Source organism: Patagioenas fasciata, chromosome 1 (genome assembly GCF_037038585.1).
Source record: "Patagioenas fasciata isolate bPatFas1 chromosome 1, bPatFas1.hap1, whole genome shotgun sequence".
Lineage (NCBI taxonomy): Eukaryota > Metazoa > Chordata > Aves > Columbiformes > Columbidae > Patagioenas > Patagioenas fasciata.
The window spans coordinates 167,023,737-167,038,455 of NC_092520.1; the positions used below are offsets into that span (position 1 = coordinate 167,023,737).

Genomic DNA, 14,719 nt, shown 5'->3' on the forward strand with positions numbered 1-14,719 from the left:
AAGATTCTTGTCTAGAGAAATTAGCATTATTTATATTTCAGAGTTTGCAATCAGTGCACTTCAGCTAACACACATATACATACATAAGCAGCAAGCGGGTTTAATTTCCCAGATGCCCTTGGAGCCAGAAAAGCACTACAATGACACAAGTAAATTGTATAACTGCTATAACTGGGATCATTTACAGACTTAAAGCCCTTATTAGGTCTGGTTCAGGAAGGAAAAACATAAGAGATTCTAGTTTAATGTATTTAGTGTGAATAAACTACGTTTTATGTACTATCACTAATTTAAGTTTAAAATTAGCAACACTATATATGTGTTTACCCAACATACAAAGATATGCATTAATATAACCACAACATTTAAAAATAGGCAGTCATTAATGAGAATTTAAAGAAATTCCAGTTTGATAAATGGCATTTGCCTTGTTTTGCAATCATTGTGTTGACACCTGGACCAATTCACAACCACAATTTCCACAGTTAGAAGTATATCAGAATGATTATGTAATAGCCTTTTATGTACATATTCTGTCATTGTTAGGATACCAAAGTTAACTGCATTTAAAACAATCTGTAAAGTCAGATATTCGTGGACACAAACACAGAAGCAGAAAAACTAAATAAGCAAACTATCTGCAGGCACCTTATAATATTCACTAGTTTTAAAACAGGTTGCAACTTACATTTAGATTGAAATTTGGCTATTACAGTCCTGTTCTCTTCCAACTCTCTCTCTCTCCTGCTTAATTCATTTGCAAGGTACTCATTCTAAAGAAAAGAACAAAAAAGACTCAAAAATTGTAATTTATGAATTTTAATATTATAATTTTCATTAAGAACCTATGGAATAAACACTTTAAAATACTGCTAATACATATCTATTCAACAGTGAAATTACATAGTATGTGAACCAAAATGAGGTGTTACATAGAAGGCAAAAATCAAAGAAATAGAGTCATCTTCACAGCAACGAATTTATCAGGAAAAAACTATTTAAACCATTTATAAACTTTATAGAAATATTTATCCTGCTTTGTTTTTTAAAAAGCCTTCTACTACCTGCACTGCCTGGCTTCTGCATCTTTCAAGATTTAATTCTGTATAACTATTTAGCATACTCTTGATCAACAAATCTTTGGATATCTGCTCATTCTAAAAAAAAAAAAAAAAATTGGTAAGTTATTAGATTCTGTCTCCATTTATATGCAAAAATATTTATATATTTTCATGACTTATCTTCCTATATGTGTATATATATATATAGATATACACACACTTCTTTTCTACTTAAAATGCAATTATATAGGCATTACTCATTCCGCAGCTGGCTAATACAATGTTTTAGGAGAAATCGCAACAGCAAAGCATACTCATGTAGCATGGAAAAACTGTTGTATAATTGACAAAAGCCTGATCTATATAGACTTGTACTTTCCATTGACCAATTACACAGCTCAATGAGCTCATAAAAAATGCCATCAGTTTCAAAATATTTCAGTTAAAGATAGGAAAGACCTATTTGCTTATCTTATACATTGTAACCATGATGTTTCTTCATCACATTCTTAGATAGTTTCTCCCAGTCAAAAAATACACAGATGCTAATTTTAGCAATCTACCGTTGTAGTCCCAGCCTTTTTTCAAATTTGGTGTGTGCCTTCATGAAAATTTCCCAGTCCACATATGAATCTCCTGTTTGAAATGCAATGGCAACAGAGATGGATTCACTGGAAAAAATACACAATGTGTATCCCACATAACACTGTCTAGGAAAAGATATTTTTGGGTCATGTAGCAGTTGGAACAACAGTGTGACACAGAGCAGAAGTCTCTGAGACTCAGAAACATTGGCTTGATCCATGCACCAAATATATCTCTAGCAATCAAATCAATATCCTCCACTATACAGAAAACTAACAGCATTTCAAGATACCGATTTAGGAAGCTACATGACTAAGTTACATGACTTATCATATGAATAAAAGAAATCACAGCAAGCATCTTGAAATCAGCCAATGCTTTCACTGATTTATAAAAAGTTTTCAAAAACCCTTCTGAGACCCTAAAATATTTGATCGTTTGAGATCATTTTAATGAATAATGGAATTTTTCCTTGGAAATATTTTTTTTCCTGAAAACAGATATACATTGTCAGTTGGCAGGGAAATGGATAAAATGATAGAAGAACCAATTCAGGAACTTCTTAGAGGTTTCCCAGGTGGAAATCTTTTTCATTCCAAAAGTCTAACTTTACACCATCTGGAGGTGTACAGGTTTTACCTCTCTGGAGGTAGGAGATGTCCTATAGTCAAATAACATGTGCATCTTTTAACATAAACTTCATCTTCTGTCTTTCATACCAAAGGACTGATTCAGTTCCTACTTCATTCAAATAATGCTTGTAAACTACCATTTGAATTTCTCTGTATTTATTTAAAACAGTTTAAAAAAATAATCCTCAAACTATGTTGTTTAAAATACAGTCGCAACAACTGATCTGTATGAGATGCAAGGCTGTATGGGCTAATAAGAAAAGTGATGAGCACTTTGTTTACACAGATGTGTCAAAGGTCTTAGAATGAAAATTGTGCTCTCTTTGTACCCATCTATGTATGTGTGCATGGTTGTGCAAACTGACAGAATTAAAGTATGTGCCTACACTTTTCAACCCTATGTCAACAAATAATCTGCAAATTAATAACTTGGCACTTTATTTGAAGAAAAAATGTGCCATTCTATTAGAACTACCCTATAGCTTTAATTAATAAAGATGAAAGTAAACTAACACATCTTTATTATTTGAACTTATCTTTTAAATACTTGCAAGAGATATAAACATATACATACTATATTGGTGTCTCACCTGTGCTCTAAGAAGTGCTATTTCTCTCTTCAGTTGCTCTATGAGGTTTTCAACAGGATCTACCTGACCTGAGCATTCTGATTGTCCGTTTTCAAGTCCACTTTCCAAAGTTTTCACTTGTGACAATTCTGTTAGGCATTCATTTCCTTCTCTGTGTTCTTGTGAGATAGTTAAATCAGAAAACTTTACTTGTGAATAGTGTTGCTTACCCTTCAATGTCATTATTTGTGTTTTGTGCATTAGTGGCTTTCCAAGATCAGATGTGCAATGGATCAGAGAGTTTTCGCTGAGAGACTGTCCTTGGCAAAAACTTTCCTGACCTGCTTGGTCTGCATTAGAAATCATTGGGACTTCGTTGTGAAAAGATGGTTTGTTTCTGTAATTTTGATTATTTACCTCTGAGGTCTGACACACTTGCTGATGAGCAGAAAACGAACCTGTGTAGTCCTCTGACATCTCTCTATTGTTTGTATAATGTGTTATCTCTGATGTCTCTGTAAACTGTAGCTCTGATGATATGAAAAGCTCTTTTATACTAAGAGTTTCAGAACTGCAGTTGTCATTAACGAGCTGCCACTCTGTCACATGTTTTGAACCTAAATGAACTGAAGAATTATTCTCATTTTTTTCCAAGTGATGTAAATGTTCAAGCATGCCAGTTCTTCCAGGTAGATTTCCCACAGCGTTCCTGTTTTCAGCTATATCTTTCTCTGACTTCAAAAGTCTAACTGGTGCTTCTCTATCTGCAATTGTGTTTCTCCCTTCCATGTTACACAAACTTCTAGCCTATATTCACAGAAAATATAGAATACTCATTAGTCTTCTACAAGATATTTGCTCATTCTAAAATTTTTCAAAGCAGTTAATAAAAGCACCTATTGAAATATTTGAAATTTACAAAATAACATTTTTATTATGAACCTGCTTTATGAACCTACCTTTGCTTTTACCTCAGCAGTATCACGCGTGCTCAAGAAATCAAACTTCCTCTTATCCATCTCCTTCTCTTCAGTAAAGCTATCAGTTATCCGCACATCAGCAGCATCCGATACTACTTGCAAGTAAAGGTAGAAGTAAATAAAGGGTTATCAATTTTTAAGTTGTCTCCAAGCAAGGGAATATATTCCATTCAGTATATCTGAGTTCTAGTTTTCTACCTACAAAGAAAGGAATTGTAAACCTTTCCATTTGAGCACATTATGTTTCCCAGGGTGGCACAGAATTGGAACTGTAAGATTTCTGAAACATATACATTATGTATATTTACTGGAAATCAGAATGAGATCATACTGCATCTAAGAACTGCAAGCCAGTGACACAGTTCTCAATGATGCATTACTACCCATCACAAGTCAAAAAGCTACTGGGCTGTAAGACTATGGAAATACAAACTCATGCACCTCTTCCTACATATTAAATGAAATGTATTTAGCCTTGTAATTTAAACAAATGATTAAATATAACATAGCTACATTAATAAGTATAGACAGTTTTGAAAAGACAGTTTATAATCAAAAAAATCCCACCTGTTGTTGCAACTCTTCTTCCTTTCTCCTGAGCCAACTTACGAATCTGTTTTTTCAGTTCAATTCTTTCCTCTTCTAGTCTTTCAATCTGCATATTATTATTCACAGATCAGTATTTCAGTTTGTTCAAATATATTTTTGTTGTGTAGCTCTTATACAAAAATAGGATTTATCACTTGCCTCTTGCAAAAGAATCTGGTTTTCAGCTCTATATTGCTGCTGCTTCAGTGCTTTGCTGTTTCTGAATTCATTTAAATCTATCATTGTCTTCGGCTCAAGACCTAAAACACAGAATATGCTGTATAATTATTCATTAAAGAGAAACATTAAAGCTAGTAATCACTAGAATGCAGTTAATTTAAATCAGAACATAACTAGTCAAGTAGAATTAAAAAAATGTTGATAGCTGAATAAATATATTTGTATATTTATACATACATCTTATTCTCCATGTAATAACACCAGAAGAAAGCATAATTTTACTTCAGTTACTCAAAAGACAAAATGCAATAAAATGCCACCTAAAATTAGCTATATTCATGTTTAGATGCTTCTATGTAAAAATAAGCCTGTCCAAAATTTTCTGTGTGTTTTTCAATCTAGCATTACAACTTCCATATCTTATGGTTTCCAGATACCATATTATGAAAATAATTAGGCAGTGTAGAGTCAAATAGGAATCAAAACAAAAAAAGCACTACAAAACCTATCCTCTTACTTTCTTCAAAGCAACCTGTAGGCCAACTTTAGTCCCATACATTCAAGTTTATAGTCGTGTACGTCCATGCACTAAATGCTAACTCACTAAAACTACTTGCAAATATTAGCAGAATATACAAAATTATTTCCCATTAGTTACTTGGTATAGTAATAGATTTCCATGATGTAATGTTATTTCAATTCTTACACAACCAATAATTGAAAATGTAAGGGATATAGCATACCTAAGCGCTCTCTGAGTTCTTCATTTTCATCAAGAAAATCATTTATTTTAATTTCAAGTTTATTGACTTCCTTAATTAAGGTTTCAATCTCATGATCTCGTATTTTGATTTGCTTTTTTAAATCCGTTATTTCAGCAACAGCCTCTTCCAAACCATATATTCCCTGTAAAAACCCAAATGGAAAGTTAAAACAATACAACCAACAGAAGATGTACGAAAGTAAATTATGAATCTGTCTTTCATCATTACACAGATAAGAAAAAATGTTTTTCAACTTGTATCACTCTTCTGCACTATGCTTAATGAAAAAAGTTACTGAATAAGAAGCAGATCCTACAAATCTGTCTTTTGACTACAGAGGAATCTCTGCATATTTCAAAACCAAGTCCTCTGACTACATGATCCCTTGAAGAATCATTATCTTAAGTGTTCAATTACTGTTCAATGGACTTCAAAAGCACAGATGAATATGTTAAAACTGACAACTTCTAAAAATTGTTAAGCGTGGCTAACACATGCAATGACCACTAAATGCTACTATGAAATAAAAGGAAAAAATTGGCATCAAAAGTCACTCATTTCATTTCTAACTAGAACAGAGTCAACAAAAATGGAAGGAAAAACTGATCTCCTAAAAATATGATTAAATATCTTGTTCATTCTGACAAGTTGTTTACCTGTTCATAGTCTCTCATTCGTTTCAAAGTCTCAACAAGCTCTTTGTCCTTTTCTCTGGCATCTGCTTCTGCTAATTCTGCCGATTTCTCAGCCTCCTTAGTTCTCTCTTCTAGCATCTTTAACTTTTCTTGCATATCCCCAATATGATTCTGCTGAGCAAGAGATGGGTGACCTGGAAAGAAAAATCTTGATCTGTTTACAATTCAACCAGGAATTCTTGCTATTAGCCACTAACCAAGAAAAAATACTTCAGATTATGTTGTAAAGGAGATCTTAATTTTCCATTCTAAAAGACTATATGTGAGAGTTTTTTTTCCTAATCATTCATTCAAATAATATTTGTAAGAAGCTAGTGCATGAAAGGGACATCAGAATTTATTTTGAATTGTATGCTACTACTCGTTTGCAATTCTTGATAGAACTGAAATCTTATACGCTATGCTCTAACCTTTACAGGCTGGCTATAGTTTTATTAGACACTCTACTACCTGTAAAACCCACCGAAGTATCGTAAATAAATTTTAACTCTTCACTAACGTTTAATAAACAGAAATGAACAAAAATAAATAGATACTAATAGTACTCAAATACTGCAAATATTTTTTCTGTATTTCTAGAGAATAAAGAATGCACAGTATATTTGTGTTTCCTTATTTTCCTTTCCATAGATATTAAAATAAAATTGTCACGTTACCTTTATCTTTTTGGAGATAATTTTTTAATTCTTCAATAATAAATGCATTTTGTTCCATTTCTTTGGTGTACTGTTCAACTTGTTCAGTAAGCAATCTTATCTGAGCATCTCTCTCTTGCACACCCTACACACACAAAACCAGAAATTCCATTAATGAATTCTTCTTTGCTGACAGGCAAGCTACCAATATACACCACCACACAGTAAATAAAAAATTAAAAGCAGCTAACACAAAACAATTGATAGAACATCAAATATACTGTACTTACAACATAGAGTTCAGATATTGTCTAGAAGTTGGGTATTTTAAGGCAAAGCAGGAAAAATAACAGAGTAAAAACAAAGTATTCAAACACACACAGAAATAAAAGCAGTATTTTAGTATATCAGTTTTAAACAGAACATTTCTCTAAGAGTACGATTAAAAGTTTCAGACGATACAGGTTTCTTACAGCTTTGTCATAAACAATTGACAGTGGCAACCAAAAGATCCAAGTTCAAGACTGCGAGGACTAACGATCCATCATACATGACACCTGTACTGCAGACTGCCTTTCAGTAAGTCATCCAACTTTTAAAAATTCATATCACACCTTGTTTTGCATGCATATACATCCATAAGTACACACAGACTGTGCAAGTGACTTCTATTTATATTAGACTATTTCTGTGCTTATACATGAAATTTAGAAATATCACAAAGCTTAATGTTAATTTTTCTGTGATTAAAAAAGAAGAGGAAAAATAGAAAAAAGAGACTTGGAAAAAGGTTACAGAAAGTAATTATAAATGAAAAACCTCAAGAGCTGCCATCCTTACTTTATAACAATGTTATGAAAAACAAAAGCACTGGCTTTCTTAAGAGGACAAATGTAAGCGCATTTCAAAGGTAAAGGCAAAGAGTTTAGGAAAGTTGTGAAGAGTTAAAAATAACCCTGAAGAATGTTAACATACATTGAACCATAACAAGCTCAGTCTATTTTGAGTTAGAGCACAGTGCAGTAACTTGATTTAATTTTTAAGTGTCTGCTTTAAAAATATGCTAATTTCCACAAAACTGTTCAAAATGTCATGCTAGTGACAGTCATCCAAAAAAGAAACCTCTAGAGCCATCTAAGTCAGCTAAAACCAGACTTTGCAACTGTTTATCGAAGTCACTTTCAGCTGTCTTCCTCTTCTGATCATCACAGGCTGATTTGTGCTTAAGGTTTGTTTTCTCCTGAGAAGGCCTCTGTTCCTAATTTTGGAAGACTGCAAAATATATCTCACCATACTGCTCAGTTTACAAGGCCCTGACATGTAACACAAATGTCATGACACATTTATCTAAAAAACTTGAAGGAAAGCAGGAAATCATCCTGGTGTCATACAGTATGCTTCCCATAATGTATATGTCAGCATTCCTAATGGACTGCATTATTTATTTACTCTTTTTTTATGTTTTCCAAGTAAGTGGGGAAATTCAAAATCATAACGAACTATGTAATTTTGCATGAATATGACACTCACATTCAGCTAGCTCTATCATGGCCTGAACCACAGACTTAACATTACGACATCAAGCGAGGCAAAGAAACACAGAAAATTAAATGCTATTTAAGACTCTTCCTTGACTAACAAATTTAGAGGACAGGAATTAAGCTATAATTCAAAAACATTAAATTATGGATGCTTAAAGCAATCATTCTACTTATAGTTAGAAAAGGTAAATATGAAAATAACAGAACCAACTACCAAGCCCTCAGCTCATACATATAGCAAGAGAAGTTCCTTTGTGCATTGTCTATTAAGCTCACTTGGCAGTGGAATGAATCAACCTGTCTTATAATTCTCAAACATAAATAATACATATTCTGGTATCTGCAAACTATGAAAGACTAAATAATCATTTGGTCACTAGCATATTTAGTGAATGGTAATTTCTATGTATGTAATTTCTCACATCAACTGTACCTGCTGAAGGGCCAGTATATTGTTTCTGTCTACATCAAGTTGGGCCGTTTTAATTTTCTCTTTCAAGTTAATCAACATTTGCTGATACTCCAGGAGTTCATCATCTTTTGAAGCTAAGATTTTCTGAAACGAGGATAAAATACTATCAGAACACATAAAATAATTCCGAAAAATAATTAAAAAGCATTAAAAAGTACCTTCCATTCTTCAACTTTTGCATTCACAGCTGCCATGAGTGGATCATCTTCCTCAGTTTTTGCTTTCAGCTGATCTGAAAGGTCCTGAACCTAGAAATGCCATTTGAATGAACATCATATCACAAAAATATTTTGCTTAACCAGTGTATATGTACAAACACAGTACATCAAGTACATACAATTTAACAGATTAGCATTATAGCAGCAAGGAAAGGTGATGACTCTTATGAACAGAGTATGACTAACATTTTGTACAGAAAAATTTCATAATCTGCAGTCAAATTTTAAAATTTGCCCCAAATTTAAAGATCACACTACTTTTAGAAAGCTATTTCAGTAGAGCATGTGTTCTTGATATGTTAAATGTTTTTTTAAATTTAACCCAAAATATGAAAATACAATATAAAACACAGAAAAATACATTCAATAATATCAGAGTCAGTTCCTACTTGAAATTTGTACTGTTCTTTCTCTTTTCTTAACTGATCCATAACACTATCAGATTGTTGCACAATTAGTTTCATTTTGTTATATTCATCAGTCATCTTCTCCATTTCTTGCACTGATTCCTCAAGATTCTTCCTCAGTTCTTGGTTTTGAATGTCTAACTTCTCGTTGGCTTCAGTTAAATTCTGCAAAATTAAAGAAGTGCACATCTTAAGACCTGAATAAGCACTAATTGATAGCTACCTTAAATGTAAGACTTAAAAGTCTTACATGAAATTTGCACAGAAGAGAGTATTACATCATCAGAGAGAGTATTAGATCATCGATTTCAACACACCTTAACAGCAAATATAAGACACATCTCCAGTTGCCTGTAACTTCACTACTTATGTCAGATTCACAAATGCGAAGTATATGCATGTCCTCATTTCAGCTGGGACAGAGTTGATTTTCTTTCTAATAGCAGGCATGGTGCTGTGGTTTGGATTTAGTGAGAGAAGAATGTTGATAACATACTGATGTCTTGGTTATTGCAGGGTAGTCAAGGACTTTGTGGCTTCCCATGCTCTACCATGTGCACAAGAAGGTGGAAGGGAGCAAAGTCACAACATGACATGAGATGACTCAAGCTGGCCAAAGGGGTGCTCCTGACCATATGATGTTATGCTCCATATGTGAAATGGAGTTAGTTGGGGGGCAAATACTGCTGCTTGGGAACCTACAGGCTATTGGTGTCACTGGTGGTGAGCAATTACATCGTGCATAATTTGTTTTGGACACTCTGTTATTATTATCATTACTTCTTCCTTTGCTGTCCTGTTAAACTGTTCTTACTGCAACCCATGAGGGTTTTTTTCCCTCTTGATTCTCTCCCCCATCCCACTTTGGGAGGTTGGTGGGGGAACTGAGCAAGCAGCTGCGTTGTCCTAGTTGCCAGCTGGAGTTAAACCACACCAATACATCACAGAACCCAGTTGTATTCCAAATTCCCTTACTCCACATGACTTGAGAAAGAAATTGGCATAGCTTTGTGAAAAACACTATTGTTCGTAACAGTCTAAGAAATATTCAACAACATGTGCAGATTTTACCTGAATTTCATCCAAATACTGGACAAGTTCAAAGTTCTTTTTGGACAGCTGTGATCTGTAATCAGAATCCTCTTCTCTTCGTAACAGAATTGTGTCTTTTTGAGAATCTATTTGCTTCTGATAGTCAACTACATCCTGACGCAACTGTTCATTCTGCACAGAAAGCAATCCAAACTTAAATCTGGTTTTGAAGAGTTCAAGACAAAGTTGTTGCTTTCCTAGCAAGCTAACACAAAGAGCTAAGACAAAACTCATCCAAATTCCTACAGTCTGCTTTTAAAGAACTTAGAAGCCTCACCTTTTTCTTCATGCGTTTTTTCTTCGGATTAAAAAGGAGAGAACAAGACCAAGAGAACAAAGTATGAAAAATATTAGAAATTATCTTTGCTTTAGGAAGACTAAATAGGAATCAACAGAGAGACAAAATAAAATAGAGTTTTCTGTGTACCTGTGCATGCATATAAATACACACACACCCCCATGTAAAAAGGTATTTTGAGGGACGATTCTCAAGGTTTCCATCCATGACATTATTTTAACTTTTGGTGTTTGTTTTATTCTCTCAGATGCCAAGACTACAGGTACTAAATGCCACGAACCATGCATTTTTTTCTAAAAGCAGCTGGAAACAAAGTTTCAAGAGAATGACTATGAGAACAAGTCCAATAATGAAGAATGTTAACTCCTTTTGCATTTATTGCTATACTAACTTCTGACTTTTTATAATTTTATTTTAACCAATCAGACGATCTTAGCAAAAGCAGCAAGCATAAGCTGATTCTTGTCTCATATCAACCCAATCTATTTGTCAATAGTCTCTAAGAAAAATACTAACAATTCAAAACACAAAATCCAGACCAAATTAATGCATAGTAGGACTATGTAAATTCAAATGTAGACACCTCCTGACCTCAATTAACTAAGTTTCATTGGAGCAGATGTATTATATATTTGCTAAATGTGATTAAAATTCCATACTGTTTGTACAAGTAACCAGGATATGTTCTAAACCAGAATTACACATCATGCCACGCCAAAGATTATAAATGCAGAAAGCAGATAATATATCTATAAATAAAGTGAAAAACAGAGTAAATCAGCAAAAAATTCTTTACTAACCTCTCTTCTTAATTTGATATTTTCATTTTCAGCATCTTCATTTCGAAGAGCAAGCTAGAACAAGACAGAAAACCTTTATATGTATCACTAACACCACAAACTACAAAAATAAAGAACTCCAGAAACAAAACAGAAAATGAAAGGACAGCAGTCCTATTTCATTAAGTGGTTGCGGTGTTTGTTTTTTTCTTTTATTCCAGAGGTTCTTTCAGAACATCAACTTTTCAAAAGATGTCCTAGAAGAGATGTCAAGCTAAAGTCCTTCTTACCTGTTCATTCACTTTCTTCTCTTTTTCCAATTCTTTTTCTGTATCTGTTAACTCTCTCTCTTTTTGTTCTAATTGCTTTTCCAGTCGGCGGATCTCATCACACAAAAAACGAGTATCACGACCACCGGCAGATCTTTGTGCCATCTTAGGAGCATTAAAATAACATTATAAATATAGTACAGTTCTTAGAAAATTGAAAGAACTAAAAAAACCAAAGGAGATGCTAAAACTAACATTCCTAATGTTCAGGAAAAGCAACAGGAAGGGCTCACTAGCTTCTTTGAACAAAACAGAAATCTCTAAAACTACATGGGATTTATCCAAGTATGAAAAAATTCATTGTACATACAGCTCTTTGCAAACCTGAGGCTGGTGAATATTCAAAAGCTAATAAAAAGAATAAGCGAAAATCTAGGGCTATTACATCTTTTTACTAGATTAAAATATTAGTCTAAAAAACCTCATAAAAACAACATCAAACAGCACTCTATAAACTAACAAAATTTTAAAACATACCTCTAATTCATGTTGAAGTTTCATCATCTTTGTTTTAAATCGATTTTCTGTTAAAATAGAACAGATATAGTGAATTACCCAACAATGTAAAAAATACATAGAAGAACAATGGTTACCCTTAGTCTTTAAATATTTGACTTCACTGAAGCAATTGACTTCAGCATATTTTACTCAGTTCCCTAAACTTGAAAAAACCCTAAAAAATACATTTAACAAATCATTTAGAAATAGTATAAAAAGGCTCACTTACCACATTTGGCTTGCTCTTCCCCAGCTTTTTCAACTTCTTCTAGTGCCAGCTCTACCTCTTGAGCTTTCATCTTGGAAAAAAAGAAGTACAGTAATCAAAGAAGAAATATTTACTACTAAAATAAAAGATTGTTCCATAGACCTCATGTTTAAAATTATACATACATTTACAAAAGAACATTGATTTTCTCTCTTTAAACAAATGAAACCACTCCCATTGTTCCCTGTGCTGGCAATTAAGAAGTTCAGATTGCTGAAATATCTTCTTTAATAATTTATTCTACAAGGCTACCTAAACATTCAAAAGTATACTGCTGAGAATTAAAAACAGTTAAAAAGCTGCTCTAAAATCAATGTGCCGAACTTTGCTGCTGGTATTTCTTGCTGTCTGTACATTTATCACTAAATACAAGAAAGCATGAAAGATTTATAGTATCTGTTTTAGGATGGTGGTGTTTTTTCACACATGGTGACATTTTTATTTACTCTACAACATCAATGAAAACTTCTATTAAAGTTAAAATCATCATCAACGACTTAAAACATCTAACCAATGTTTGAAATATTTGTTTGCATTTTCCATCTATAAAACTAAGGTTCCTTAACTATATAACTATGTTAGCCCTATTCACTTTACTTCCCAATGCTTCATGCCATAACCCCAATAGACACTCTGGTGCAAGCACACATTTTTCATATAAATGCTCTTAGGAGTAAGCATATGTGTTTAATACAGGAAAATTAAAAAAAAAAAAAAAGGGAGAGAGTAATGATGCGTTTTCACAAAAAAAGATAAACAAATGCATCTGCAGAATTGTAGAAAGTGAGGATTAATACAAACCTTCATTAGTGACTGAGTAATTTTAAAAAGGTGTATCAGTTTTTCTGGAGTTTCAGTTTTTAATTCTTTCCCATCAACCTAAGCAAAGAGACAATAGTGTTTTTATACAAATAATGAAAAATCACAAAACATGATCATAGAATAGTCTGGGTTGAAGGGACCTTCAAGTGTCATCTAGTCCAACCCCCTGCAATGAGCAGGGACATCTTCAACTAGATCAGGTTGCTCAGAGCCCCGTCCAGCCTGTCTTTGAAAGTTTCCAGGGATGGGGCATCTACCACCTCTCCGAGCAACCTGTGTCAGGGTTTTCCAAGCTCATTGTAAAAAAATTCTTCCTCAGTTCATTTATGTATGTGAAGGAACAGAGACAGTTTAGGGAAGAATGCATAACAAAACCCTGATGTTCTGTTTTCCCCTGGAGTACCTTGGACACGGTCTCCAACAATCTGTCTGCTAGATCCTCTCGATGAGGTAGATCATCTGGATCAACTTTCATAAGCTTCTTCCAATCCAAAATTGGTGCCATATTGAATTTGTAGTTTTTTCTGGAACAAAAATTAAAATAACAATTATCAGATATTATCGGTGCTGTTCAATTTTATGTCAAATGATTTAAAGGAAGTTGTCCTCTGAACCACACCAGATGATTCTAACAGTTGTATCAATTTTGTAACACTGATTAACATAGTATTCACATTTTCACCTACTCCAAACAAGGAGACTATAGTTAAACCATTAAGTAAAAAATTATATCATGCATACTCAATGAATTTGTGACACTAACAGTGAGGACCAAGACACATGCGAAACCTCTGTTTTAACTCTAATACACTTCTTTGCCTCCCCACCTCTCTTTTTATGTTAATGAACAAACACAACTGGATGCCCTTTGAATCAGTCCTTGTAGGAGAAATATCTTGAAGTCACAAAATCATTATTTCTCATAGATAAAACACAACCAACATGTGCCTTAGTTTGACACTACAAGCATCCATTTCTTGACATTCATTTCTAAGACAATAAACTGTTCTATTAAATATCCTTTCCTGTTGATTAGAATACTTGAATTGATAAAGGACAGTAAACAGACTGGAAACTGACAAAAATCCGATCTGAAAGTGGTGCAAAGTTTTGTTCTACTGCTTACCTACTGGTTGCTGTGGGCCACAGTGACTTCTCATACACCTGAAAGGCAATGCAGTATCTGAAAAAGGCAGAAAGGATTGGAAGTCTTGGACTGTTCTATTCTCTGGAGCTGTCTCTAGACTTTATTATCAATATTTCAAAACTTAGATTCTACTACGTTTAAATTAGAACAATTTAAAAC

The 14,719-nt window shown here is 33.4% G+C and overlaps 1 protein-coding gene across 4 annotated transcripts in view; it reads right to left on the reverse strand.

Annotated features, from left to right (window-relative positions):
* CEP290 (centrosomal protein 290) overlaps positions 1 to 14,719 on the reverse strand; it is a 54,447-nt gene that overhangs the window by 37,695 nt on the left and 2,033 nt on the right. For 3 of the 4 annotated variants that reach the window (XM_071799743.1, XM_071799739.1, XM_071799747.1), the window contains exons 2-19: positions 14,540 to 14,596; positions 13,817 to 13,937; positions 13,393 to 13,470; positions 12,553 to 12,622; positions 12,303 to 12,349; positions 11,787 to 11,930; positions 11,518 to 11,571; positions 10,399 to 10,551; positions 9,310 to 9,492; positions 8,861 to 8,950; positions 8,664 to 8,786; positions 6,711 to 6,834; positions 6,016 to 6,188; positions 5,339 to 5,501; positions 4,575 to 4,675; positions 4,395 to 4,482; positions 3,807 to 3,919; positions 689 to 773 (exon numbers count right to left, since the gene is read on the reverse strand). In XM_071799743.1, the coding sequence (XP_071655844.1) occupies positions 689 to 773; positions 3,807 to 3,919; positions 4,395 to 4,482; positions 4,575 to 4,675; positions 5,339 to 5,501; positions 6,016 to 6,188; positions 6,711 to 6,834; positions 8,664 to 8,786; positions 8,861 to 8,950; positions 9,310 to 9,492; positions 10,399 to 10,551; positions 11,518 to 11,571; positions 11,787 to 11,930; positions 12,303 to 12,349; positions 12,553 to 12,622; positions 13,393 to 13,470; positions 13,817 to 13,918 (1,891 nt within the window). In that variant the 5' untranslated portion in view covers positions 13,919 to 13,937; positions 14,540 to 14,596. The remainder of the gene's footprint in view (positions 1 to 688; positions 774 to 3,806; positions 3,920 to 4,394; positions 4,483 to 4,574; positions 4,676 to 5,338; positions 5,502 to 6,015; positions 6,189 to 6,710; positions 6,835 to 8,663; positions 8,787 to 8,860; positions 8,951 to 9,309; positions 9,493 to 10,398; positions 10,552 to 11,517; positions 11,572 to 11,786; positions 11,931 to 12,302; positions 12,350 to 12,552; positions 12,623 to 13,392; positions 13,471 to 13,816; positions 13,938 to 14,539; positions 14,597 to 14,719) is intronic. The other variant, XM_071799741.1, reaches the window with a different exon arrangement.